This window comes from Telopea speciosissima, chromosome 7, assembly GCF_018873765.1.
Source record: "Telopea speciosissima isolate NSW1024214 ecotype Mountain lineage chromosome 7, Tspe_v1, whole genome shotgun sequence".
Taxonomy (NCBI): Eukaryota; Viridiplantae; Streptophyta; class Magnoliopsida; order Proteales; family Proteaceae; genus Telopea; species Telopea speciosissima.
In genome coordinates this window covers 22007095-22034788 of record NC_057922.1, presented here as the reverse complement: position 1 = coordinate 22034788, position 27694 = coordinate 22007095, and the positions used below count along the sequence as shown (strand labels likewise).

General features: G+C 38.6%; 1 protein-coding gene across 1 annotated transcript; it reads left to right on the top strand.

Moving 5' to 3' along the window:
* Positions 1 to 26923, top strand: LOC122667096 (tRNA-specific adenosine deaminase TAD2). The gene is made up of 7 exons (XM_043863290.1): positions 1 to 96; positions 4986 to 5023; positions 7053 to 7119; positions 11976 to 12135; positions 12236 to 12332; positions 13929 to 14032; positions 26879 to 26923. Exons 1-7 carry the CDS (start codon positions 34 to 36, stop codon positions 26920 to 26922), a joined length of 573 nt encoding a protein of 190 aa, XP_043719225.1. The 5' UTR covers positions 1 to 33; the 3' UTR covers position 26923.
* The last annotated feature ends 771 nt before the right edge of the window (positions 26924 to 27694 follow it).

The window sequence follows — 27694 nt, the reverse complement described above, 5'->3', positions numbered from 1 at the left end:
CATTCATATTTGCTTTTTCATGCTGCTTTTCAGATGGCATCAGAGGGAGACATTCAACCTCCTTCACTTGCATTTATGGAGCTTGCTATACAGCAGGTAATGTGTAAACTATCTTTTAATCTAACAATCTTAACTAGAAATAGGAAGTCTGGACTTGAATTGGTAAGTGATGAAGTCTATGATTTGTGGTCCTGTACTGTGCTTACATGGACTTAGACGTGCAGTAGCTTTGTAGATTAAAATTTGAAACGTGGTTTTTGAAGTTTCTTGCAATGGTAGAGTCTATGTCTGGCCCATGAATGAAATGTTTAGCGTGCCATTATTAACTTCTGGCTATTGATGATGGGGCTAAATGGTGTGTTTGGGGTTCAAGAATTTCTCCAGTGAAACTTTAGAAGTTCTGAAAGTCTTCTACTCCCCCCCCGGTGGGTTTGTGCGTGTGTGATAGTATATATATATATATATATTCTTCCTCTATACATATGTTTGTACAATACTTTATCATTTTCACTTGATCTTTTATTTCATAAAATGGGGCCATGGTGTTTAGGTGGAGGACCTTAAGCAATATGTGCTTGATGTTCCATTGCAATTTAAGCATTGGTTGCTTTCTTGGGGAATTGTTTACCTAATGAAATTCATCCTTTCTGCAAATAATCTGTTGCCATCACAAGATAATATCCATAATACTGTGAGTTTGCACACCAAGATACCATGTTGATTTTAATCAAGATTCAAGAGTCAAATGGTGGAAATTTTTTTCAGGGGTGAATAGATAATTCATTAACAAGAGGAGAAAAAAGTAGAATACAATATACAAGGCCAAGCCTTTACAAAAGGGGAGGCAGCGGCCTGAAGAATAGAAGGGGATAGGCATAGTTCGAGAACTCGCGAGATCTAGTCGAGTTTCTCGGTTTTTGAAAAAGCCAAGACGAGACTGCCTATGAGTCTCAAAAGTGCAATATCTCGGATCTCGATTGGATCTCGGTTTCGACCCATTATTTTAACCCACCTACCTTTTAAATACCTTACCTAATTGGACAAAACTCGACATATCTCAGCGAGATCTCGGATCTCGGGTCCAGATCTCAGGTTGACCCAAAGTTGAGGCTTCGAGTTGAAAAAAAAAAAATGCACCAACTCAGCGAGATCTTGACTCGTCTCGGTTTTTCCAAGAGTCGAGTTGGTACTGAGACCCGAGTTTTAGTACCTTGGGGATAGGTGCTAAGAGGCAACTATGAGGAGGCAACTAGGGGTGGCAGCACATGAAGAGGGAGCAGCATCAATCTTAGCTTCGACTTCAAATTGGATGGAGTCCTAGATCTGCTGAAACAACCTGGACTTAGGGGTCCATCTGTACGCTCTTATCAAATGTGGTGGATAGCTGCACCAAACGCCAGCTTACCAACCGCATCACAACATGTCTTCCCAGCGAATGACATATCTACCCAAATCCACTCTTTGGCGAAAGGCAGGATTCTTCTTCTTCTGGGCCAGCACTTGGAGAGGAGGCCTTTCCATACTGAGGAAGAGACAGGGCAATCAAAGAAATAATGATCCACATCCTCCGTCGCATTCCAGCAAAGGCAGCAGCTAGGGGGGGGGGGAGGGAATCTGCTGCTCAATGAGAATGATTGTGTAGGGAGGCAGCAGGTGAAAGCTCTCCAAACTGTAAAGCTGTGATGGGGGATGCACCTGTTGAACCAAACAATCCTGTTCCAATATTGGAACTTCATTCTGAGATATCCGATGTTTATGTAAATCTGTGAAAGAAGGTGATTCAAAATCAAGAAATTTGATAGCAAGGTGATTCATTATGAGATGTCCATTTTGGCTATTTCGGTGGTATATTTTGGTGGAATATTTCGGTTTCGACCAATGTTGAAATCCCAGCCAAACTGAAATATTGAACCTTGACCTAGAGTGCACTACTTTCTTCTTTTTTTCGTTGCACGTGCAATGCGTTTCGTAAATTCCAACCCCTATTATCGAGTGTAAGAAGTTATGCCATAATTGGCATTTACGATTTCCATTGCAATTGGATATTATGATCATTAGCCAACAACCTGTAAAGAAATATGGAGAGTCCCCCAGTTCTGCTGGTCCAGGATGTTTATAGTATCTGTTCTAGCCAATTTGCTGACAGAAAATTGTCACAGCTCGTCTGCTTCATTGTTCCTTATTTTTTTTGTGTTGGCATTTCTCTCTCTTTCTCTGTCTCTTTCTGTTGGCTTATCCACAGCTTTCGTAAACTTTGGAATTCAAGTCCAACAACTTCTGTCCTGAATGAAAAATATGGAAGCATCAATAAAAAATGAATTTACGTATTTGGTTTGACTTCTGAGGAAAATCCTAAGCAATGTGTTATATATCGCTTCCTCAACTTCCTCATGAATAATTACCGGTTATATTTGGATGCCAGCATGACCTATTTGATTCAATTTGTCATTCGATGCTCCTAACTCAGCTACTCATATTATTGTAAACCTTGTTACATTTTGTGTGAAAACCAAATTGCCAAGTGGATTTCCCTTTTCTGTATTGATTTTCTTTACTTTTTTCATTGTTTTTTGGTTGGGGGGGGGGGGGATTAGTTTAGCTTGAATTAACCAAAACAATTCTAGGTGTGTAAAACCTTGGTAAATCATTGCCAAAAGCGGTACTGTCCCAGTTGGGGGCTCACTGAAATAGGAAGGAAAGGATGGAGGACCTTTTTTTTATGTGAGGTGGAAAGTTTGCTTCTCTATCATGTTCTTCAAGCCTGTCTGATCACCTATACTGTAACTTCATTTTAATTAACATAAAAATTACCAGCTTGATTTTAGACTGATTTACGAAGTGAAAGAACATTATGATTACGTTATTCCTGCAAGCTCCTCTATGAACTTAAGTAATGAAATATCTATTTTCTTTTGCTGTATGCATATATGCAGGCAATTTTTTCATTAGCTAATGAATTTATTTCTGTCTGAGTTTGAAATTCTGTCGGGTAGGATAGTGTTGATTAAATCTGTCCTCCAATCTTCTTACATCTACTAGTGCGGTATCTATGGGCTCACAAAAGCCACAATCAAAGCTATGGAATCTCTCTTCTGTGCTTTCTTATGGAAAGGAAAAGAGTCTTCCAATTTTCTCCACCCGATTAGCTTGGCAGCTACCTGCCGTCCCAAATCGGAAGGAGGCCTTGGTATTCGCAGAATCCGCGATTTTAATATTTCAAGTCTTCTTAAGTTAATCTGGAAAATCTCCACCAAGTAGGACTCAATCTGGGACAATTGGGTCTATTCCTACCTCCTAAAAAATAACTCCAATCTGGACTGCCAACCAACCTGCAAACCCGTCATGGGTCTGGTGCAAAATCCTTCTCCTCCGTCCATTAGCCCTTAGAGCCACCTCCTCTATGATCGCTGATGGGACCTCCACATCCCTCTGGCTCGATCCTTGGCATCCCTTAGGTGTTCTTTACAGCCTCTTAGGTGCCCGTTAGGTCTACTCTACTGGTATCCCTAAATCTGCCCCTCTCCTCAATCATCTCCAATGGATCTTGGTCCCCTCCCTTCCCTTTTCCCCCTGGTCTCACTCAAGTCTAGGCCTCTCCCCCCCCCTGCCCCATCCCTTTCATTCCGACAAAGTCATTTGGCTCCCCTCCCTTAATGGTATTTTTAGCTCCCGCTCTGCTTGGGATTTTGTTAGACCGCATGGCCCTTCCGTTCTTTGGCACAAATTAGTTTGGTTCAAAGGCCACATCCCTCGATACTCCTTTAATGTCTGGAGAACCTTTAACCTTTGCCTCCCGACCCAATCTTTTTCCTTCTCCACCATATCCCTGTCTCTCCTTCCTGTATCATTTGCACTGGAATGGTGTTGAGGACGTCGACCACCTTTTCTTTTCTTGCCCTCTAGCCTCCAATATTTGGAAGAAAGCTTTAGAGTCCATTTGGTCCCAAAATAGGCATCCCCTATGCTTTGCTTGGGAGTGGTTATGGCTGGATATGTCCTTTTCAGGTAGCTCTATCTGTGATATTGCCTGCAAGCTTGTGTTCGGGCCTGCTATCTCTCATATTTGGATGGGGCAGAATCTTCAAAGATGGACCTCCAACTCCCGGTGTATTGACTTGATTTGGAAAGCCATCTTCTTCGATGTCAGCTTTAGACTTAACATGCTCCCCATGGCTCTCTTATAGACTCCCCAAGGAACAGGCATATTGTTGTTACCTGGGGCCTTGATTCTTTTCGTTTGCAGTCTCATAGCCCGGCTTCCTAGGCCTTGAGGCTTGTATAGTTCCCCCTGTTCCCCTGTATATTCCGCTCCCCCCTTCTTTCCCTCCCCTCTGGGGTTTTGGTGATGAATTTTTATTCACCAAAAAAAAAAATTCACTTCACTTTTCTCCTCCGTTGGTGCCCACTTCTGGCAATTCATTGACATGTTATTCCGGTCAGCTGGTAGTAATCAATATTTTTAACATATTTACCTTGTTTATAGGTAGTTGATATGTATATTTAACATCAATAACATCTTTCTGCGAACATAAGAAAGCAATAGCTTAGAACTGGCTAACTAGTTCTTTTGTGTCAGTTCTAAGTTTGTTGGAGCTGCAGTGAACTTGTACCTATGCATTAATTCTCGCACATGTAAATTGTATGGGCAGAAGTAGCTTACAAGTTTTCCTTAATATATGTATTTTTTTTGGGGGGGGGGGGAGCTGGGAGAAAAAAAGAACCATCATGATTTTGGATATTCAAATGTCATGCTTGACTCAAGTATGGCTATTTCTTCTGATCCTTGGCCAAGTAAAAGTTAAGATTAGTTCTGCTGAATCAATACTGTTTTGGTTGAAACAAGTTCTAGAAGGGTTGGATAGAAACTGTGTGTCTAATATGGTACTGTGTAAGTCTTAGAAAAATCTTAATTAAAATCTTTCAACAATTACCTTATACTGAAGTTAGTACTGTTCTGACTTCCTGCTTCTTTATTGTTTTGTTAGGCAAAACTGGCCTTGGACACCTTCGAAGTGCCTGTTGGGTAAACCTAGCATCATTAACTCTTTTCTACTGTTTCTTTTTTCTGTACATCCATCATCTTTCAGGGAACATTGCCATTGGGAGATTATATATCCCAACCTTTTCATGTTCTTTACATCTTCTTGCAAGATATCTTCTTCTGCACATGGAATTTACTTTTTGACTTTTCCCATAGCCGTAGGAAACATTTTGCCCTTTGTCTGTTGATTTATTTGACATATTGTCTTCCTTTCGTTTGTTCTCTTATTGCCTACCTTAGGACGAAAAATTGAAAGGAAACCAACTCTATGAAGGAAATTCTTCATGGTGTGGTTCCTTTTCAGTTGCTTTTTTTATTAGTGCTTTTATTTGGGTTGTCTTGTTGTGTGTACAGCTCATAGACAGATTCTTTCACCTTTTGGATGTATCTAAATCTGATTGTTTATGACTAATTTTATGCTGAAATGTTGGATTAAGTTATGGAAGAGCTGTTAATACTTACTGTTCTTACGTGATGATAGAATTTTGGCATGAATAGAATTTTTATCAAACTACTTTCCTCACAAACCCTTTTAAGTTTCCAAATGATGAAAAATCTTGTATCTTTCGTCTAATTATAGGGACCCAAGGGATGGGATCTGCTAGATTGATCTCTATCAACAGAGAATAATAGAGAACAAATAGAGCAGAAACTTGCAAAATAAAATCAGTGAACTAGAAAATTTCAGAATAGGAAAACTAGAAGAAAAAATTAATAACTCAATAGGAACCATTCTGCTGGTGTTAAAGCTCCAGTCAGTTAGCCTTCTTAATGAGGACTGTGAGCTGGTCAGAAGCTCAGGAATCAGAGGTCAGCTTGTGAGTGCGATAGACAGGTCCTAGTACCGGTGGGAAAATAGAGCACGGGTGAGACTATGAGATAACTAGAAGATTGACTATCTAAGCTCAGTATTCTGATCGGAAACTATTAGAATATTATTTCAGAATCTTATTCATCAAATCAAAGGCTAATTAAACCAAAAACTAGAGAGATATGACAGATATAAACTACCAGAAATGTAATCAGAAAACAGGGCGCCACAGGGTACTGAAGAGCAAAGAACTCACCTGATTGTTTGAAGAAATAAATTTAAAATAGAAGTATGAAGAAAGGGGAAGGGATCAATGGATGTTGGTCCGTGCAACCCCTCTAATATTTCTATGAAATCCATCGACTGCATCATGAGATAGATCTAGATGATGTTGCAACTTGCAATTACAAGCATCAATAAGGTCAACAAATTCCATGCAATGTGATGGACTGTAGTAGCTAACATATCAATACTGAATATACCATTCTAAGATGCACCAGCACTGCTCATTTTCCAATCCCCTCATTTGATGGTTGGTCAATGATCACTGAAATGCTTATTTATTCAGAAATGAAGGGTCTTGCAGGTCAGTTTTTGGTTCCAATGGTTGCTTTGAATTTATGGTTAAGTTAGGGATTTTAAATGTAGTGTTTAGGTATTTCTATTATTCATTATTAATTACTTATGAAGTTCATATCAAGGCCCTAGAACCAGACCTAAAACCACTTTTTGGAATTATATCCCCCTTCAGATTGATAAAACAGAGGAAGACTCTGCATCAGAATTCTAGATGTTGAATCCTCTCAAGTTGGACTGGATTTTGATTGGACTCAAATTATAATCCCGTAGTTGTCAAGGAAGGCACCTACGCAATGCCTTGGTGTTCTGGCGCCTTGGTCACCCTGTCTCCTAGGTGGATGCCTTTTTCGTCTAGACAGGCACCTTGTTGGCGTTGCCTTGTGTCTAGGCCACCTCCCAAAGCCTTGGGTTGCCTAGACACCGTGACAACTATGCTTAATCCTATTTATTGATAACTATAGATATGATGAATATGTAGCATTTTATCTTAAGTATTCTCTTTTTTCAACCTGTCTGAGTATTATACATCCCAAAATTATATTACTATCTTGTTTTTTGATGATTTCCCATTTATATGTCTCTGGACTGTTCCTAATGTGACCTTTAAATTACATTGAGCAGTTGTGTGGTTGTTGAGGATGGAAAGGTCATTGCTTCAGGGAGAAACCAAACTGTTGAGACACGAAATGTATGTGCTTGGTCTCGTCTGGTCTCTATTTTATGTCCTTATTTCCTTTATGTTGTTTCTTCTGAAGTTGTAGAACTAAATCAACTGATCACAAACTACTCAGTCACTTGCTTTTCCAACCTCTGAAAATAATCTTGCAAACCAACAACTAATATCAATTAACTTTTTTCTTTTCTTATTGGCAATGCAAACTGTAGTTAACAAGTAACATGGAGAAGAACATGCATGTTGGTGCTGAATACAGATACAAGGAGTTTGACATCGCAACCTACTAACCTAGAAACCCAAGCTAGAATGTTTACTCTATATAGTAGTTATTTTTTTTTTACTTGGGCAATCTCCCATTGGCAAGTACAATTGCATTGCGTCTTCATGCGAATACATGTAATTTGTTTCTTATTGCCCCCTTGGGGGGGAGGGTTGAGGAAGGGGGTTAAAGTGTGCTCAAGCTTCCTTGTATTTAGGAAATTTACCACAGTGGTTTCCCATATTCCAAATATTATGTTTGGAGTGCCTCAAACATAAACGATATAGAGGGATCTAACATTCAAAATCCTTGTTAAAAAAGAACCCTTCTTTGGAATCGATACAAAAGGTTTACTTGAGAAAAACATGCATTCAAGAGAGTTACGGTTTTGCATTGTCAACAATGCATCAAGCACTATCCCCAGTGGCTACCAGAAACAATGGCAGCAGCGTCTTCCTCATCTATTTTCGTTGATGAAGAGTCACCCCAACAATTTCACTTTTGTTTCTCCCTTTCCCTTTTATTCTTCATACTTCATATTTCTATTCTTTCTCTCTTTTGTATGTAAGACATAAAGCTCTCTCTTTCTCTCTCTCTCTCTCTCATCACCTCCACTAGTTCTTTTCTGTATGTAAAACATTGGTTTCCAACAAATCCAAGATTGCTTAAATCTGATTTATATTGAAGGAGTTATGTACTGGTCAAACTTAATTTGGTGTGTGCGAATGCTGTTAAAATCTCTCTGAATGAAAATATTTTTTTTGGCATCCAAACAAGTGAATATATTACCGCACTTTTGGTTTTTAACAATGTTTTACCATATTAAGATTTATGAAATTTTTAGATTTGAAAAAAGTCCCAACATTAGAAAGTTGAAAATTTCACTTACCGTTGAAAATCCAATTTTTGTTCTTGAACCCGGGGGGGGGGGGTTGACTTTTTATTCTTTTGGAATTTGATTTTTTTAACAATTTTTATTGGATTCAAATAGGGGTATTTGCTTATTTATGAATAATATCTTAAGTAAATGAAATACAACTACAAAAAATGAAATACAAATACAAAAACATTTACTTTGTCTTTGTATTTCATTTACTTAATGATATTAGGTATAAATAAGTGTTTGTCCTGGTTTCCAGTAAGTGAAACTCCTATTTGAACTTTGATTTTTCAAAATCTAATAGTGTCATTGTGTTTAAATGGCCCAAAATAGGCTGTATACCAACTTTTAGGACTAAACTGGGTCTAAAACTCACCGAAACCAGCCATCGAGTTAAAAAAAAAAAATTACCCCAACTCGCTTTTTGGCTAGGTCGAAACCTGTGCTTGAGACGAGTTCTTGAACCTTGAACTCAGGGTCGATTGGTGCTTGTATGGAGTAGAAGCACTGCTGAAAGTCTCACTTGATTATGATGATTGAATTGGAAGATATGGCAGTAACACCAAAATAGAAGGTTAAGGGTTATCTCACAAACCAACACTTTTTTTGGGCTCCAATGAGTATCGAGTGGAGGCCTTGTGGAGTAGGTGATCTGCAGCAAGTTTGGTGTAATTTTGATGGAAGTGAAGTTATGAAGGGGGAATGAAAATAGAAAGTTTGTGAATATGGAGGGGGTGATGGAGTGAGGTGATGCTCCAACACTTTGCAGGTGTTGATCAAGGAATGTGGAGATATCCCACTCTGATGTTGCAGCAGAGAGACGACTCGCAAGAGCAGCAAAGGTCTTCAATCGATGGGTACAACAGCAGTAGCAGCAACAAACTTGGAGTGTTTGGGGATTGATTGCAGCCTTCGAAGGATTCTTCACAGCATTTGTATTGATCAATAGAGAAACAACATCACAAAGGATCGATTGGAGAAGTAGTGGGTGCATTACCATCGTATTCCATGTTACCCTCAGTAGTTCTCCACCACTCACGGGCAGAACCCACTAGCTTAGTATGTGCTTGTTTTTTTTTCTTCTAATCCTCAGGTAGATCAAACCAATCAAAGTAGTCATCCAATGCAACTAACCAATCGTAAAATACCTAGGGTTCATGGTTGCCTTTGAATTCCTTCAATTCCATCTTGACCTTCTGAACATCATCATATCTTCGACAAGGAGCACCATTGTCAACATTAAAGTAAGACCTAATATGGTCTTCAAAACTCATACGGTTCTCTGGAGTTCTCTGTCAATCTCTATCTTCTCTGTCGTCCCCATACCTGTCCTCTCTATATCTGTCTTCTCTATGCCTGCCTCTGTCATCCCTGTATCTGTCCATGTCTTCCCTGTGTCTTCAATGAGGTCGATGGACTTGGGATTGCACTTGATATCTGTCCTCTTCCATGGGCAGATTGCTGTCTCTAACAGAAGTAACTTGTCATTGCTCAATGAGTTGCAGCCTACTATTAATATTCTGCTGTTCAGCAGACATAACATTCTATTCAGCCTGTCCTGCTGCAGCATCTCAAGAACTTTTGTCATAAGGTCGATGGAGGCTGATGGTAAGGGCTGACCATGATCATCCATGGCTTTGATACCACTTAATGTAGTCCTAGGTTGGAAGGAGACCAACTAGGAACCAGTACTACAGGATCTGCTATGAACAAACAGTTCGATTGGGGCAGAATAGGGATTTAGGTCAAAATTAGGGTTAGGGTTAGGGTTAGGTTAGGGTTTGAAGTGATGGTTATGTTGGGGAGGTTATCAGTGAGGTCCAGTGATAGTTTGATAAGCAGAAGTGTGAAAACTAGAATGGCAGCAAGTTAGGGTTTCGGGTTTCGGGTTTTTGAGAAAAGTGAAGTGAGGGGATTTAGGGTTAGAGGGGGAATTTGGGCAAGGGCTTCAGGTCGAGTTCTCCAAGTGTAGAGAGGGTCACTCGGCCAAGGTTTGAGGGTTTGATGATGGCTGGGTGGTGCTGGACAGGAATTTAGGGTTTTCGGGTTAATGGAGGAGTGGTGGAATCTAGAGTTTAGAGGACTGGATGGGAGCAGCAATATGGATCGAGTGGAGGGGGTATGCTGGAGGTGCTGTGGTTTGAATTTGATGTAATTCTGATGGAGGGTTAGGTCTGAACAGGATTTAGTGTGTGGAAAACAGTAAAAACTAAAAGGGGAAGATTAGGGTTGGATTGTAGAGAATGAGAAGAAGAAGTAAGGGGATGGGGATGCTGTCACACTTACTTGCAGTAGCAGGGAGTAATCGGCAGCAGCTTGTAATGGCAGTAGCTTGAATAAAAATTGGATCTTGGAACTTGAACTTGAAATTAGAACTTGAAGAGAACCACTCGGGCTTCACACCGCAGAGTGGCTATTGGATCAGACACCAATCCCACCAACGAACCACCCGGTGTGACATACCTATCCCTCCAGCTTTGATCACACACAAAACAAATCTTCAATAGAAGAACAATTGCATCAGCTTGCAAGAGTGAAATTTCATAAAACAGTGAGGTAAAGAGGAGCCCCAGTTGTTCTTTATTTATATTGGGCAAAGGTCTAAATTCCTATGCAGCCTAGGAATAGGAAATCCCCAATCCTTGGCTAAGTCTAAAATCTAAATACAAAACACTCCCTCTCTAAAATTCATGTAGAGGTGTGGACCTTAAAATATAACTTAACTTAGGAAGATTCTATCCTATAAGAATATTCTAAAATTACTTAAATTGAACTAGTGGTTCAACTAGTTCAATTTAAAACACTAAAAACATGAAAATACACTAAGTATAGGGCTAATCCCATATGCAACTTATGTACCCCAACTTTAGGCCCATAAAAGTGGTCTATTACATAGAAAACCCATGGGACCAAAGGCCTAACATGTCTATAACCCAATCTTAAACGTATCTTTAGGGAAAGAAGCCCAGTTTGATGATAAACCTGCATCACACACTTTCTCACCAATTTATTATCTTCAAGAGAAGTGATCAAGGAGACTTAAAGTGCATCATTGTATATCACATTGCACTCACACAAGTAGTCTTGGTTACACACCTTGATAGGTAATATCTTTCAATCTCTATTATTAATTGTAATTGTGATGTGCTCTTGAGTTGATAGAACTCTTGTATAGAGCATTGTACTTTTGCACTAGTCCAGATTGGACTTAGATTAGTGCAAGGACCCTCTCATCCTTTAAATAGATTTGTAAAGGATCCTCTTATCCTTAAAAAGATTTGTAAAGGTGAATTTCCCTACCTATTTTATTGAAAGGGAAATACTAGTAGAACTCTCAAGGTGTTCTTGAGAGGAGTAGACGTAGACTCAAGGAATCGAATCATTATAAAATCGGTGTCTCTATCTTGTGTGCTTGTCATTGTGAATTAGTTGTATTTATCATTCCGCTTCATTTAGAAATTCACATAATATTGTAACAAATCAAAAAGAGGCAAATTCCACTAGTGATAACCTATTCGCCCTTCCTCTAGGTTATCCAACACCCCCTCCCTCCGAAAAGAAAATTTCAAGGGACATTATTTTTTTTTCTACATTGTATTTTATTTTCATATTATCCCTTTTAAATATTATGATAAGTTATGAAGTATTTTCATATTATCTCTTTTAAATATAGTTCTTAGGTTTCATACCTTATAGAACTCATGTTTGGTACTGATTGTATGTTTGCAGGCTACAAGACATGCAGAGATGGAAGCCATCGATGTTCTTCTTGAACAGTGGCAACGTAATGGACTATCAGCATCAGAAGTTGCACAGAAGTTTTTAAGATGTGACCTCTATGTTACATGTGAACCATGTATAATGTGTGCTACAGCGTTATCAATACTTGGTTTGCTCATCTAACCATATTGGATCGCAAAAATAATTTTCTTCCTAAGATAAATGCATGAATGACTTGTTTATAACATGTTTTATTGTTATTCCTTCAGGAATGAAGGCAGTATATTATGGCTGTTCTAATGATAAGTTTGGGGGTTGTGGATCAATCTTGTCATTACATTCAAATAGCTCAGACAACCTTTTCAGGTTGGTTAATTTTTTTTCCCTTAACGCTAAATGTATGGTGTTAAGTGAAGTTCTTAATGTTAAATGTAGCTGACCCTATTTAGTTGGGAATCCCAATCTATTGAAATTTTATTTCAGAGATTCTGTAATTCTGATTGGACCAGTAAAAACATTTTTCAAAATTGTTTCTAAAAATAAATTTTAATAAATTATATTAGTTTTGAAAACTTTGCAAACAATTTACCAAAATGCTACCAGACCCGGATTTGTGTCTAATTATTTTAGACATTCTCTCTCTTCGATATTTTTCCAATTAGGGTAGTGGATTCCATGTTGAGCATCTCTTTCGAATATGGCCAAATGCTGTGAATCCGATACACCAATATAGAGTCAAGGGAGACATTAACCGTTGATATGATCCAAAACTTACTATTCGTAACTACACCGATAAGGACCCCTCAGATTAAGGGACCGACCGTACACTGCTGATAGAATTGCATTCCAAATCAACTGATTGTAACTCTCATGCGAAATTCTCGTGAGATCCAGTTCAATGTCCACATTGTATGTACACTCGCACTTGTTCCCTGGAACCTAAGGAATACCAAGGCCTATAATTAAATTATACAAATTAATTTATTTAATCCACACAAATGTGGATTCGATGGTCACATTTCCAACATATTGTTATCTGTTTTTTTTTTGTTATGAAGATTTTCTTTTTTCGGTTGTTGCTGCTGGTGCCTGATATTACTATGTGGTGCTGCAATTGGAGGTTTCTCTTTTTTGCGGTTCTTTTGTTTCTGCTGCGACTGGAAATTTTTTTTCTTGCAGTTCTGTTGTTTGCTGTCCATTGGCTTCTACAATGGTTTCATCTGTTCTAGTGTGGAAGTGATGGTTATTTCTATTCTAGTTATTCCAAGCTGGGGCATAGGGAATATATTTGTTCCAGCTTGAGGATGAGTGTTAAGAATATTGTGTGAAAGTTTCTTGTTATTAGTGTTTATTAGTTATAGTTTCTGTTTATTAGCTATTGTCTACCATAGGGGTATTTTAGTCTTATATGTTACTATTTTAATATGAGGGTGTACATAAGCCAAGGGTATACTTGTAAGGTTGACTATTGTGAAGTTGTTATAAATCTTGTTGCTACTGGTGGGGGGGGGGTAACCTTTCTTTTAATCGATAGTCTCCCTCTCTACCTCATCTTCTTCTTGTTCTATCAACTGCCTCTTCTCTCTTCAATTTCTTCTTGCTGTTTTCTTTTGTCCTACTTTGTCACATCTCCCTTGGTTGTCTAGTTTTGTGTGTACACTTTTTTTCATTCCTTTTCTGATGCCTGAATTGGGGGCTTGTATGATTATATATATACCTTTTCAATCCAAAGTTTTAAAATCCAATATAACCTGAAAGCATCAGAAACTATCTATTGATAAAACTTATCTTTACTAAATCTGTAACATTCATCACATAATTTAAGGCTAATAATATGTGTACAGTAATCTATAAGCCTCGGAAACTTGTCCCTTTTTAGAGGTGTATTTTAAAAGTCTGTATTTTAGTGTACATTTATACCATTTTTATGCTTCACTTCTATAAAGATTTTTGTTCTGACAGCAGTCGGTCTTCACAAGGGAAGGCTTTTAAATGCACTGGAGCAGTTATGGCATCAGAAGCCATCTCTCTTTTCCGAAGTTTCTATGAGCAGGGGAACCCTAATGGTATGTACTTCCATCATAATCTCTAACTATTAGAGCTCTACAATTGCATAAATTTACTATGATACCTTTCCCCACATTTCTTTTTGTCTTTTTATTAAAAAAAAAAAATCTATACCTAAAATCGATCTGTGTATGGGTTGGGTCAGCCCATCCAGATTGAACTGGGAGCTGACATGCATTTTGGAACTGGGAGATCGGAATAATCCTGACTGTTATTTTTTAGTATCAGGTCTGCAAAGTTTTGTAAACTTGCAAACGCATTTACAGCCTAATTATGAGTTGGTTGGTTTAGGGTTACCAGTCCAAGTCTGACACTCCTACTTCTCCGAATTACTGTAGATATGTTGCATTTGGTGGAATGATTTATTCTTTGATTTAACTTGGAGCAAATATCACCATTATGATCTAGGCGTTGGACCTGATTATAAGTTAGGTCAGATCCAAATAATGCAGTCTGTTTGAGTTATAATAAAACCGCAAATGTATGGGTCAATCGTAGCTACGGGTCGAACACGAGGAGATATACGCCACTCTATTTAACTAATTTAAAAGTAATGCAAAGTGAATCAAATTAAAGTGTTAAATTAAACTAATTAAACTAACGAAAATCAATGCATCCTAACTCATAAGCATCTAACAAAATTAAGGGATTAAATCGGCGTCCTAACACATGAGCATCTAACCTATTAAACTAAAGCGAATTGAAAGGAATAAAAATGCAGCCATACATACTAACTACATAAAAAGAAATAAGGGAATAAAAATGCATCCACAAACCACAACCATATAAAATTAAAATAAAAGAAATAGAGGGAGAAGAAGAAGAAGATAGAGAGAGATAGAGGAGATGGAGAATGAGATTGAGAGTTTAGATAGTAAAACCTGGATGTGCTTGCATGAATGTAATTGAAAAGCTTGAATACTTGCATAAACTTACCATGGCATCCTCTTCTAAATTTTCAAGTCTTGTCATCAACTTAAGAACTTAGACTAGAAGGCTTAAAACCTAAACTAGAATTAAGAAATTACAACCCAATTGAAGACTTAAATTGAAATTAAAGCATAAACTAAACCTATTATAACCATTAGATGAAAATAAAAAAAGCAAACTAGAACTTAGAAAAGACAAAAATCACAAATTAGAAGGAGAAGAAGAGAAGAAATTTCACTAAGTGAATGAGCAAAATTTACAAAAGAGGTAGGGGGTATTTATAGGGGAAAGGGGAGAAGAGAGAAGAGGGAATTATAGGAGAAATATTCCCTAAGAAAAGAGAATATTCTGTTCTCCTTCCTCCTTTACATTGCCTTGAATCCCAAGAAAAAAGAAAAAAAATAAAAAGAGGGAGAGAAAAGAATATTGTTTATATAAACCTTCTATTTCTAGAAAAGTAAATGATGCAGAATGATCACCAAATAGGGCTTATTTCTTTAGAAATAGGCCTAGGGTTGGGTTATATACATGTTGGGCCTTTGTTCCCAAGGGTTTTTTATGTATTAGGCCACTTTAATGAGCCTAAACTAGGGGCATATAGGTTGCATACGGGATTAGCCCAATACTTAGTTTATTTTCCTATTTTTAGATTGAACCGGTTTAGAATTGGTTGCATCCAATTGGTTCAATTGGTCTAATTTAAGTGAAGTGATCCTATTGGCTAAGAGGTTCTTATATCCTATTGGCTAGTAGGAAATCTTCTTTATTTTAAGTAGTTTAAGTTGTTTTTAAGTCATTAGGACTCTATTTTGAGTCTATTTTAGTTTCCTAATCAGTTTAAGTTATCTAATAGGTTAGGGATTGGGTTAGGCCTTTCCTTTTTAGAGTAGAAGTTTATTTTTGAGTCTTTTATATAAGGTTGTAAGGGGGCAAAGCCTGGAACACGAATTTGATTAATGAAAAGCTTTTTGTTTGCTGCCATAGTTGTTGCCCTGCTCTGTTGAGTGTTGCTCTGTTGAGTGTGCATTCTTGTGGTTCTATCAAGGTGGAAAGGGACTGGTGGAATCCGGTTGACTCCTTACGCCGTGACGGCTGGGAGGATCTTCTTTCTTCGAAGGTGGCTTCATCCTTCAACCATTCAAACTGCTGTTAGAGGATTCGAGAGTGAGTTTGAATTTATTATTTTCTGTTTATCCTTTCTTCCCTTCCCCAATCAATTCCTTTTCTCTTCTGTCCTATTTTCATAAACCCTAGAAGACTCTAAACTCTGATTCAGATCTGCTCCTCCATTGGAATCTGATCAGATTTGGACCATAACTTCCCCTCATCACCATCTCCACTCGACCCTAGCTGCTGCCCATTCTGTCCTTCCAAACCCTAAGATCCCTCTTCTCCAATGACCCTAAAAACCCTAATTTTCTGCTGGGACACATTCAGCCATCAGAAACCTTCCATATTGCAACCGAATCTTCCCCCTAGCCCCTCTAACAGTCGACCTTAACCCCTGCCCCTAAATCCTACTTTAAACCATAATTTTAGTTGTTTTTCCTCATTACAAAACCCGAAACCCTAACCCTAAATCTGCAGAATTTTGAAACCTAACCAAATCCAGATATTTTTATATCATAATGACCCTCTAAACCTGCAGATTAAAACCCTATAAACCCCATTCCCAAATTCTCATCCTAAACCCTAATTTTGCCCTAAAACAGCCCCTAATCAGCCCTAAACAGCAGGCTTACCCTAAGCTTGGTTCTACTTGGTTCCTAGTGGGATTAATTCCTATTCTAGGACTACATTATTTTGGTATCAAAGCCATGGAACAGCATGGTAATCAAGTAGTAAGTCCATCAACAGATCCTATGGCTACTATGTTGGAATTGTTCCAGAAATTTGCTGCTGAACAAAGGGCTGCATATGAAGCCATCCTGGATAGGTTGCAACGATTGGGAGAACAAAGAGTAACCCCTACCAGAGATTACAGGGATAGACTCAGAGGTTCCAGAGAAGACACAGACAGGTATAGAGATCACATATTTTCATTGCCAAAGGAAGTTGAAAATAAATCTGAAGTGGCAGATAATTGTGATGAAAAGAACGTGACAACCCCTATAGCTTCAAAGATGGACAGTCAACATGTAGAAGACCCTACTGAAGTGGTCAATGTCGAAGAAATCAAGGAAGACAAAGCGGAAACAGCAGAAGATGAAGAGGTGGTTGAGAATACTCCACAGGAAGGCAAGGACCTTCAAGATGCTGTTCTTGAAGAGGTGAAGCTTGTGTCTCATGCATTAGATGAGAAGGTTGCTAACGCTGAAGACTCTATGGACGAGACATTGACAGTTGCTGCTGATTCAGAAAGCGAACACATAGAGTTTGTTCTGCCACCATGGTTCTTCGAAGAGAAAGCTCCACGCCTTGGAGATTTTATCCCCAATGTTCCTGCTTCACCGGAATTCTGTTTGGGGATGGTCAAAGCTGCTGGTCACATGTTGATTCCCCCTCATCACTACAAAATTCGAGGACGAATTTTTTCAAGTTGGGGAGAGTTGATGCAGAATGATCACCAAATAGGGCTTATTTCTTTAGAAATAGGCCTAGGGTTGGGTTATATACATGTTGGGCCTTTGTTCCCAAGGGTTTTTTATGTATTAGGCCACTTTAATGAGCCTAAACTAGGGGCATATAGGTTGCATACGGGGTTAGCCTAATACTTAGTTTATTTTCCTATTTTTAGATTGAACCGGTTTAGAATTGGTTGCATCCAATTGGTTCAATTGGTCTAATTTAAGTGAAGTGATCCTATTGGCTAAGAGGTTCTTATATCCTATTGGCTAGTAGGAAATCTTCTTTATTTTAAGTAGTTTAAGTTGTTTTTAAGTCATTAGGACTCTATTTTGAGTCTATTTTAGTTTCCTAATCAGTTTAAGTTATCTAATAGGTTAGGGATTGGGTTAGGCCTTTCCTTTTTAGAGTAGAAGTTTATTTTTGAGTCTTTTATATAAGGTTGTAAGGGGGCAAAGCCTGGAACACGAATTTGATTAATGAAAAGCTTTTTGTTTGCTGCCATAGTTGTTGCCCTGCTCTGTTGAATGTTGCTCTGTTGAGTGTGCATTCTTGTGGTTCTATCAAGGTGGAAAGGGACTGGTGGAATCCGGTTGACTCCTTACGCCGTGACGGCTGGGAGGATCTTCTATCTTCGAAGGTGGCTTCATCCTTCAACCATTCAAACTGCTGTTAGAGGATTCGAGAGTGAGTTTGAATTTATTATTTTCTGTTTATCCTTTCTTCCCTTCCCCAATCAATTCCTTTTCTCTTCTGTCCTATTTTCATAAACCCTAGAAGACTCTAAACTCTGATTCAGATCTGCTCCTCCATTGGAATCTGATCAGATTTGGACCATAACTTCCCCTCATCACCATCTCCACTCGACCCTAGCTGCTGCCCATTCTGTCCTTCCAAACCCTAAGATCCCTCTTCTCCATTGACCCTAAAAACCCTAATTTTCTGCTGGGACACATTCAGCCATCAGAAACCTTCCATATTGCAACCGAATCTTCCCCCTAGCCCCTCTAACAGTCGACCTTAACCCCTGCCCCTAAATCCTACTTTAAACCATAATTTTAGTTGTTTTTCCTCATTACAAAACCCGAAACCCTAACCCTAAATCTGCAGAATTTTGAAACCTAACCAAATCCAGATATTTTTATATCATAATGACCCTCTAAACCTGCAGATTAAAACCCTATAAACCCCATTCCCAAATTCTCATCCTAAACCCTAATTTTGCCCTAAAACAGCCCCTAATCAGCCCTAAACAGCAGGCTTACCCTAAGCTTGGTTCTACTTGGTTCCTAGTGGGATTAATTCCTATTCTAGGACTACATTAGTAAATTTCTAATTCTAACTTGTGCTTCCTTTTCTTTGTAGATATCTTCTCCAAGCAATAAAATCAAAGCATCTTTGATTTTTCAACCTTCTATAGATGAGAAAATATCTTTCAAAATAAATCTATCCCAAGTGAAATTCCAGGAATGCCCTTGAAAAGTTGGAGGAGAGAGAGAGTGTGATGACTAGGATTCCACTCAACCAAATAACAAAATCCCCAATGTGTCCTCTAAAAATCGTGGGGCATTAAATGCAGCCCATAAAAATCGTGGACACCTTGTAGGCCTTCAAAATTAATGGAATCTAATGGCAATATGGGTCCCCTCCATGTGGGTAACAGCCCTTCTCTCTCTTCAAGAATGCAAAATTGCCGAAACGGCCCTGTACTTGAAGTAGATCTCCACCATTGCTTAGAAATATCTTCTATAATGTCAAAAATGTCCTTGGGCAGTGGTAGACTAACTATGGGCTTGCACTACAGCTCCTTTCTGACCCATTATCCTTTCTTGGGCTGAAAAGAATAATCAACTGTACGGTGGGCTAGACGAATGCGTACTTGCGTTCCGTCACGTCCAACTTGCTCTAAATTTAGTCCTCTTTACAGCCATGGAAGGAAAAATGGCAACTTTACGTGTAACTTGGGACATGCAGCTCCCGATAGTCCAGAATAACCCGAAATCTGAAAAACACAAGAAAACACCAAACTAACTCTGTCCAATGTGGTAAAATGTATGCTTTATGCCCTAAGATTTCGTCAGCACAGTCAAAGGCAAAGAATTTTGTTTTGATAGTAGTTTGGTTTGGACTTCTATTTTTAATATTTTAATTGTAATGGTTTCAAATATAAGTGCCACAAGTAGGTCCATTAGGTTGTTGTATGGTTAATTGGTTTAATATCAAATTAATAAAAGTTTTTATTATTTGGAGTCTCAGATTAAAATATGGTTTAGCAAGTGCCCAGGGCCGTTGCTATTTTGTTTTTATCCTTTTGGAATCTCTATTTAAAGATTATAACTTCCTATCCAGGATTGATGAGTTGAGAAATTAAATTTTGTTAGTAAATTAGAGTGTTTGAGTGCCTCTTCCCCCCCCCCCCCCTCCCTTTTTCTCTTCCCTATTGATCTCCCATTCTCTTCTTCTTTTTTTCCCTTCTCTTCAAGTTACTATCGCAGGCCATTTATTGCATTCCTCCAGCATATAACAGGTTATTTTCTTTCTCTCGTATGGTTCTTTTTTCTTACTCTTTTTTCTATCACCTTCTCTAGTACTGTTCTACATCTGAAACAAATTCTTCTTCTATATTCCTTTCTCCTATTATGCCCCATATTATTATTATCTATCGTAGTCTATCCAGATTTCAGTATTTGAATAGCCCTGTTTGTATAGTAATTGCATCTGGGCTTTTGTTTTTAATATTTTTTATTGTAATGGGCTCTAACATAAGGCCCAAAAGTATAGTACAAGGGTTGTATATGAGATTAGAGAGTTAAATGTGGGGTCCATTAGGGTGTCATATGATTAGTTTTGGGTTAATAGAAGTTTCTGTTATTTGGAGTCTTAGATTAGAATTTGGTTTGATAAGAGTCCAAAGTCCATCAGTATTTTTTTTAAAATTTTTTTTAGTCTAATTAAAGGTTGTAATGCACTATCTGAGATTGATGAATTGAGACATAAAATTTTGTTTGTGCAGTGATGTGTTTGAGTGCCTCTCTCTCTTTCTTCTTTTCTATTCCATATTAGGGGTGTCAAAAAAGCCCGGCCGGCCCGAACCCTCCCTGAGCCCGGCCCTGTGATTTTTCAGCCCGAAGGGCGGGATTGGGTTTAGTAATAGTCTGGCCCCGGCAGGGTCGGGTAGGGTTCAGGCCTCGGGCTGAGCCCGGCCCGGCCCAGCCCGGCCCTGTATTAATATTATATTATAAGTATTAAAAAGCAAAAGACAAACCCTAAATTTTATATATAGCTATTAATATATTAATATAATTAATTAAAAAGCAAAAGTAAAACCCTAAATGACTAAATTAAAAAAAACCCTTTTCATCCTAATCGCTAAGGGAAGGGAGTAACTGAGTAAGGGGCTAAGGGCGCCACTAGAGGGTGGAGGCTGAAGGCCTGAAGTTCAGTTTGGCGTGAAGCATTGAAGCAGGAGAGTGGAAGCTGAAGTTCACAAAATCTGTATTATTTTCTCCTCTTCTTCTTAGTCCTCTTCTTCTCTTGAGCGGTTGAGTCTATCATTTTCTTTCTCTGATTTGAACTTTATAAATATGATGTAAGGGCTGTTCAGCCTCTCACGTTGGAATGGATTGAAGTTTTGAGTGTTGTTTAGCCTTGAGAATCTATGAGAGTCAGAATGGGTGAGATACCCTAGCCTGCGATAGGCTTCTTTCCCCCTTCTGCTGCCAGCCCTGGTTTATGATTAACTTCTGATCTATAGCTTCAATTTTTGTACTGGTGTTTATCTTCTGATTTCAAGAGAGCATATTGTCCTTCACTTCCTGTTTTATTCCCAACTACAGGTAAGAGCTAATCAAAGTTTAATTTCAGTTTAAATAAACCTGTGGCATACTCTGTTTTCAGACCTGTTTCAGTATTTATTGTCTAATCCATATAATCCTAACCCCTCCTCTGATTTGAGTTTGATACAAATCTAAGTTTTCTCTCTCGATTAGTATTTTTTAAATTACTCCTAAACTATCACTGCCCTCAACTAGTATGTGGTCCCCCCCCCCCCCCCGATCTAACCCTCTTCTATGCCCAGCCAGGAAATCTTACACTCTTCTATGGGGAAAGAGAGACACAATTACCCTGCTTGGTATTCCGACCGTTTTTGTAACACATCCGGTTCTCCACTCTTAGATGTACAAGGAAATTGGTTGCCGAAATAGAAAAAATTGGAATTGTAGCATATAAAACAAAGAAAAAAAATAAAGAAATTAAATAATTTAAGTCAAAATACAACCAACTTGAGATGATGGATAGAAGGATTAGATGAATGATGTGGCTACAAGAAGACGCAGCCTAGAGTGCAAAAATAAAAGAAAAAGTTGCTTACATGCTAGGGTCAATCAGGGCCAACCCGGCCCTGCTCGACCCAATCAGGGTCAATCAGGGTCGGTTGGGCTAGGGAAAACCCTGGCAGGGTCGGGTTGGGTTGAGGGTATCTTAGGCCATGGCAGGGTTGGGTTGGGTTTGGGTTTAGGTTAAGGCCCTTAGGGTTGGGTTAGGGTTTAGGCCAGGCCCGGCCCATTGACACTCCTATTCCTATCTTTTCTTCAAGTTACTATTGCAGATTTGCAGGCCTCTGTTACAGACCTTTTTTTTTTTCTTCATGAAAAATTTATTGCAGATCTTCTTCAGCATATAGCATGTCAGCTTCTTCCTCTCTAATTCTTCTTTTAGTACTCTGTTTTCTGTCTTCTTTTCTACTTCTGTTCTGCGTCTGAAACCAATTTCTTTCTTTTCTTTTATTTGTATTCTTTCCCATATTATTATTCCTTCTCTACGTATTGTAGTCTGTCCAGATTTCAGAATTTATATTTTTTCTTAAATCCGTGATTCTATCCTAATCTTCGCCCATACTCGGCAGCTCCTACGAATCTAAATTTCTTAATTAGAATTAGGGTTATAGGGGCTGCATCACAAAATTAAACTCTGACCTGTTTATTCTCTTGACATTCAGTTCTATCCACAAAAACCCATGTTGAGAAATTGGTTTTGCGGATTTTTTTTTGGTCTTCAACTAACTAGTGACCTGGGGATATCAACCTACCAATTTCTGTTTATACTCATGCTATTTAAGTGGCTGTAGTGCCTTTTTCTTGATCATCCAAATAGTAGTTATCATAATTGTCAAGGCGTCCAGGCGCTTTGGATGACTTGGGCGTCTACTTGGTGTCGCTTACTTTTTTTCCCTCTCCAACGCCTTGGGTCGCCTAATCGCCATGACAACTATGGTAGTTATTAGCAAATCAGGAGTCAAAACTGTTCCACTGATCATGGCCTTTTAATAAGTTGGTCCGTGCCATTGATCCAACGATAATACTGACTTTAGCAAAATCAAATAAACAAGAATTTATGAAGAAGAGAAGAGAAGAAGAAGAAGAAGAAGAGAACCGAGAGAGAGAAACAGAGGACCATAGTTGTCACGGCGTCTAGGCAACCCAAGGTGTCGGAGAGAGTAAAAAATCAGGGCGACACCAAGTAGGCGTTCAAGGCGCCCAAGTCGATCAAGGCGCCTAGGCGATGCCTTGACAACTATGCAGAGGACAATTCAAAGGAGACTGAGAAGAGGGGGAGAGAGCTAGAACGCGATGGGAATAGAACATGCTATCATGGTCTAGCCTCAGATTTATATAATATTAAGTCATCAACTCTTAGTAGGAATCCTACTTAGAATCTAAGTCTAATTATAATAAAGAGGAATAACTAGAAAAGGAAATAACAATTTAAAGCAGATTACAATTCACCATTATCCCATTATTTCACGGTACACATTACTCTCCTCACATCACACTCTTAACACTCCCCCTCAAGCTGGAGTGTGTCTATATATATATATCAAAATGCTCTAGCTTGGAACAACAAGAATAGAGGAACAAGAAGAATAGATATTAACAGCAGAACCAGTATTGAACATATACAGCCGTCGTAGACGCTAGTGAGCACAGTGAGAACATTTTGCTAGCAATACCAACTCAAGCACCATCAGTCATCAGTAGCAATAGTAGAGAAAATCCTGTGTCGAATAAATCCAGATAGCAACGAACAAAATGAACAGCAGAGAATACCAACCGCAATCCAAAATATCATAGCAGCAACAACATCGTCATAAGTTATTCTCAAGAAAGGCAAGTAGTAATCTTCACAAAGAAGACAGATAAAAGTGAAACATAGGTTGATGCGAACCATTGGTAAAAGTACAACAAAGGTTGCTGCGAACCACTGATAAAAGTGCAGCATAGGTTACTGCAAACCCCAATAACACAACATAAGGTTGCTGGGAACCACAAGTAACAGTACAAGGTTGCTGTAAACAAGTAACCATCTTTATAAGATAAAATTGTTGCTGAAGATGCAAGCAGATGACACAAATAGATAATAATAATCTTTAAACATCTCAGATAATAATCTCTAATCTCCCACTCATGTGTAATAATAATCTTTAAACATCTCAGATAATAATTTCCAATCTCCCACTCATGTGTAGCACTACACGTGGACATGGGAGAACACCAAAGGATAATCCAACATCATATGACAGCAATAACCAGCATCACGAAGGATGTGCAGCACATAAATCCCTTAATCAAGAGCAGCCGCAGCCCGCAATAGCATCAATAGTAGCAACGGATCAGATCAAAGTAGATAAAGAATTTGAATGCAGGACAAAAACAGGGAAAAATAGTAATGAGAGAGCATGATGTCTCCCTAATTCTGGTTAACTGCTCTTTGCAGACAATAGCAATAATCCTCAAAATATTGAGTTGATCCAACGGTTGGTTTGCACTATATATAGCATGCACACCAAATTAGCAGGTTACCAAGAAATCCATGAAAAACTAATCCGATCTGGAAGATCTCTTGACCAAGTATAGTGATCAGTCAAATAAATATGACAGAAAAAATTGGTGGTAATCCGACAGCTAGATCTCCAGCGTGAACCAGAGGTGGAAACCAGTGAACTTCGAAGGAGAGAACTCCTTCAGCAATCCTTCGTTGAAATTTTAAAGGAAGATCGATCTTGAGGAAGCCTCTTGCAGGCACGCAAATATCAGCCCAAACAACAATCAAGAAGAGGAGGATGCTGAAACCAAACCTATCGGTAGAACTCAGAACCAGAACTGGGATTGAACTTAACCTCCCACTACATGGAAACTTCGGGTCTGAGTCTCTAAGGTATGAATCACCCTAGAGAAGGGAGTTGATTCCCAAAATCTGATAGGAAAAGGAGTGTTGGAAGAGATCAACCCAGTACTATGGGGCTGATGCTACCGCCAAAAAAACAGGGAAAACCAACAAGGGCAAAACAAGCTGAAGAGTATCCCGCGACTGAAGACTTTGCACATAGGTATGAATAACACCTTTTCTCCAATAGACAGCAATATCACAGCACATTTGCCAACTTCTATGGGGAGTGTACTCACTCCAATGCGGAATTTAGAGCGATGAGGGATGGTCTCAAACTTTGCGTGGGGATGGACTTCAGGGCTTTTCATGTGAATTCAGACTCTAACATGGTTGTTCATTGTATTTCCAAGAGAGGGTGCAAAACTTGGAAAGTTTGGTATTGGTTCCACGAGATGTTGGCCTTGATGGATGCACTTTGCCCGATGATTTCTTTTTCTTTTAGAGAAGGAAACAGGGCAGTGGACTGGTTGGCAAATTACGCATGTGAATCGGCAACTAACTCTCTTTTTAGCGTTGACTCTAATTTTCCTTTGGAGCTCAAGTGGATATTGCGTGAGGATGTTTCTGGTCTTCCAATTCTGAGAAAGCAGTAGGTGCCTTTGTGGGTTTTGTAAGGGAGTGAGACTCTTCTTTGAGTGTGTGTTTTTTGCTTGTTCAGGTTGGGGTAAGGCGGAAATATCCCCCCCCCCCCTTGTATTTGTTCTTTTTGACTGATTCTGATTTTAATAAAATTCTAAGGGCCAGCCCGGGTCCTTCGGGGTTAAAAAAAAAAAAACATTAATATCACAGTAGAAGACCAAGGCACCATCAAAACATCAGAAACCTTGTTCTTCTTTTATATTGGATTAACTAGGGAATATATTAATTTTCTTCTTCTTCTTCATGTCTCTGATACCATCTAGCAAAATGATATAAACCAGAATCTACGAAGAAGAAGAAGAAAAGGGGGAGGGGGTATGCGCCTGCCAGGGGGACTAGTCGGGCTGAAGGTCCGGACACCCTCATTAGCCCCCCCCCCCCCCAAAAAAAAAAGGAGAAGAAGAAAGAAGAAGAAACTTCAGCAGCTGATCATTTTATATATCAAAGTGGTTAGTTGCATCGCTATTTCGTCACTTCGCGGGCCAGGCAAGGCACTTAATCAAACCTGACCATCCACTTCACTCAGTATTTTGTTGCGTGGTTTAGTGAACAGTTGCTATTTTGATTGTATATTATGGTTATGAATCTGTGGACTAAGTTTTAATATTTTATGTCCAAACCAAAAGGAGATCATTATTGATCGGGAAGGTCTGGTTGGATGAGATGGGCTAGAATTCAGAATTCTGTGATGGAGGAACTCCGAAGCTGTCATAGTGTGATGTAGATTGAAGCATGAAGAAGACCAAAGAAAAAAAAACGGTTATTGTTCACGTGAACAGTACCTCATGATACTGTTTGCATGAACAGTGATTTGGGGCTGATATGGACTGTTGGCTTAGAGGAGTTGATTTAGGTGTTATTTTTATTATCAGACACTTATTTAGTTTCATATTTGAGTTGTAATCCTAATTGGGAATCTTAGTTCTGTTAGGAATCCTAGTTAGAGTCTAGTTTCTATTTTATGGGTTTTATTAATTAGTTTCTTACTTATATTAGGATTGGGTTGCTTTATTATAATTTCATGTATGTGGCTGAGCAGAAAAGGGACAGAGATTGAAGAAAAAGAGTTATTGATGAAGCTGTGAGATGCGGCAACGGTGAGATACCATGGGTGAGAAGCCCGATGATGGGCTGAGATAGCTGATCCTATCCCCCCTTCTATATTCCTTTCTTCTTCTTTCCTATACTTTGATGATGTTCTTTCATATGTAAACAGGTCAGTTTTAGTTATTTAGCTTTTTCTTTTATTTTATTGATCCTGCTGCAATCGATCTCCCAGTGGTTTCCCTAGTTCGAGGTCGACTTTTGCATTATAGTGTCCAAGCCTTCTTATGTCGTAGTTGCACTATAGAAGTCTTACTTATGAATAAAATGAACTTTTGAAATCATGCTTATTAATGATGCCTTGTTAGTTCAAATTCATGGCCCTCACAAACTTTGTAGTTTAATAAATTTTAATTTTTATATTCTTTTGTATTTTTCAGCTCCGAAACCTCATAGGCCGGTTCAGGAATCACAAAGATCCTAGGTTGGTCCTATGATTTATTAATTGTTACATTCAAGCTTATGTTATTTTATTTGATTCTCTTTTGTTCATTATTATTGATTATTTGTGACCTTAATTTTATTATTGCAATTCGTAGATATACATCAATTCGCATTCTCAATCAAAAGGGGGATCCATCTTATTTTCTATTTTGCTGAGCTTTACAAATAGTTGAACTGATTATACAGCTCTAGCATCTTACTATGACGGGTCTGCGGCATTAGAGATGTTGTAGGAGCTTTGAAATAATATGATCTACTTGCATCTGCACTACCAAAAAAAAAAAAAAAAAAAACTGTTTTCTGCAGCATCTAGAACCCTAATTTGCCAAGTGACTGTGTCTATACATGAATTCCTTGGATAGGCAATGTGTAAAAATTTATTTTTTGGGTTTCAAGTAACCTTCTCTTCTTCCCTCTGATATTTACATGCCTCAAGATCTCACAAGTGCAAAAGGCTTTGCTTTTTCACAAACCCTCTTTGTTGAAGACAAAGAAACAATAAACCCTAGGTGAGAGGTGGACCCAAACTAGCAAAGGAAGAAGAGGGATAAGTGAGCATCAAAATTGATAGAGCTAATTCCAGCCAACCGTTTGGGTTATTGGAAATGCTCTAGCATCATGTATGTGAGAGAAAATATGTACACAATGTCCGTCTCTAATTCAATAAATTTAATTAAGTCATAGAACAAAACATTATAAAGATTCCTGATAAGGTCCAAGGCCCACATCCTTAATATAGGTTTATTGGTCCC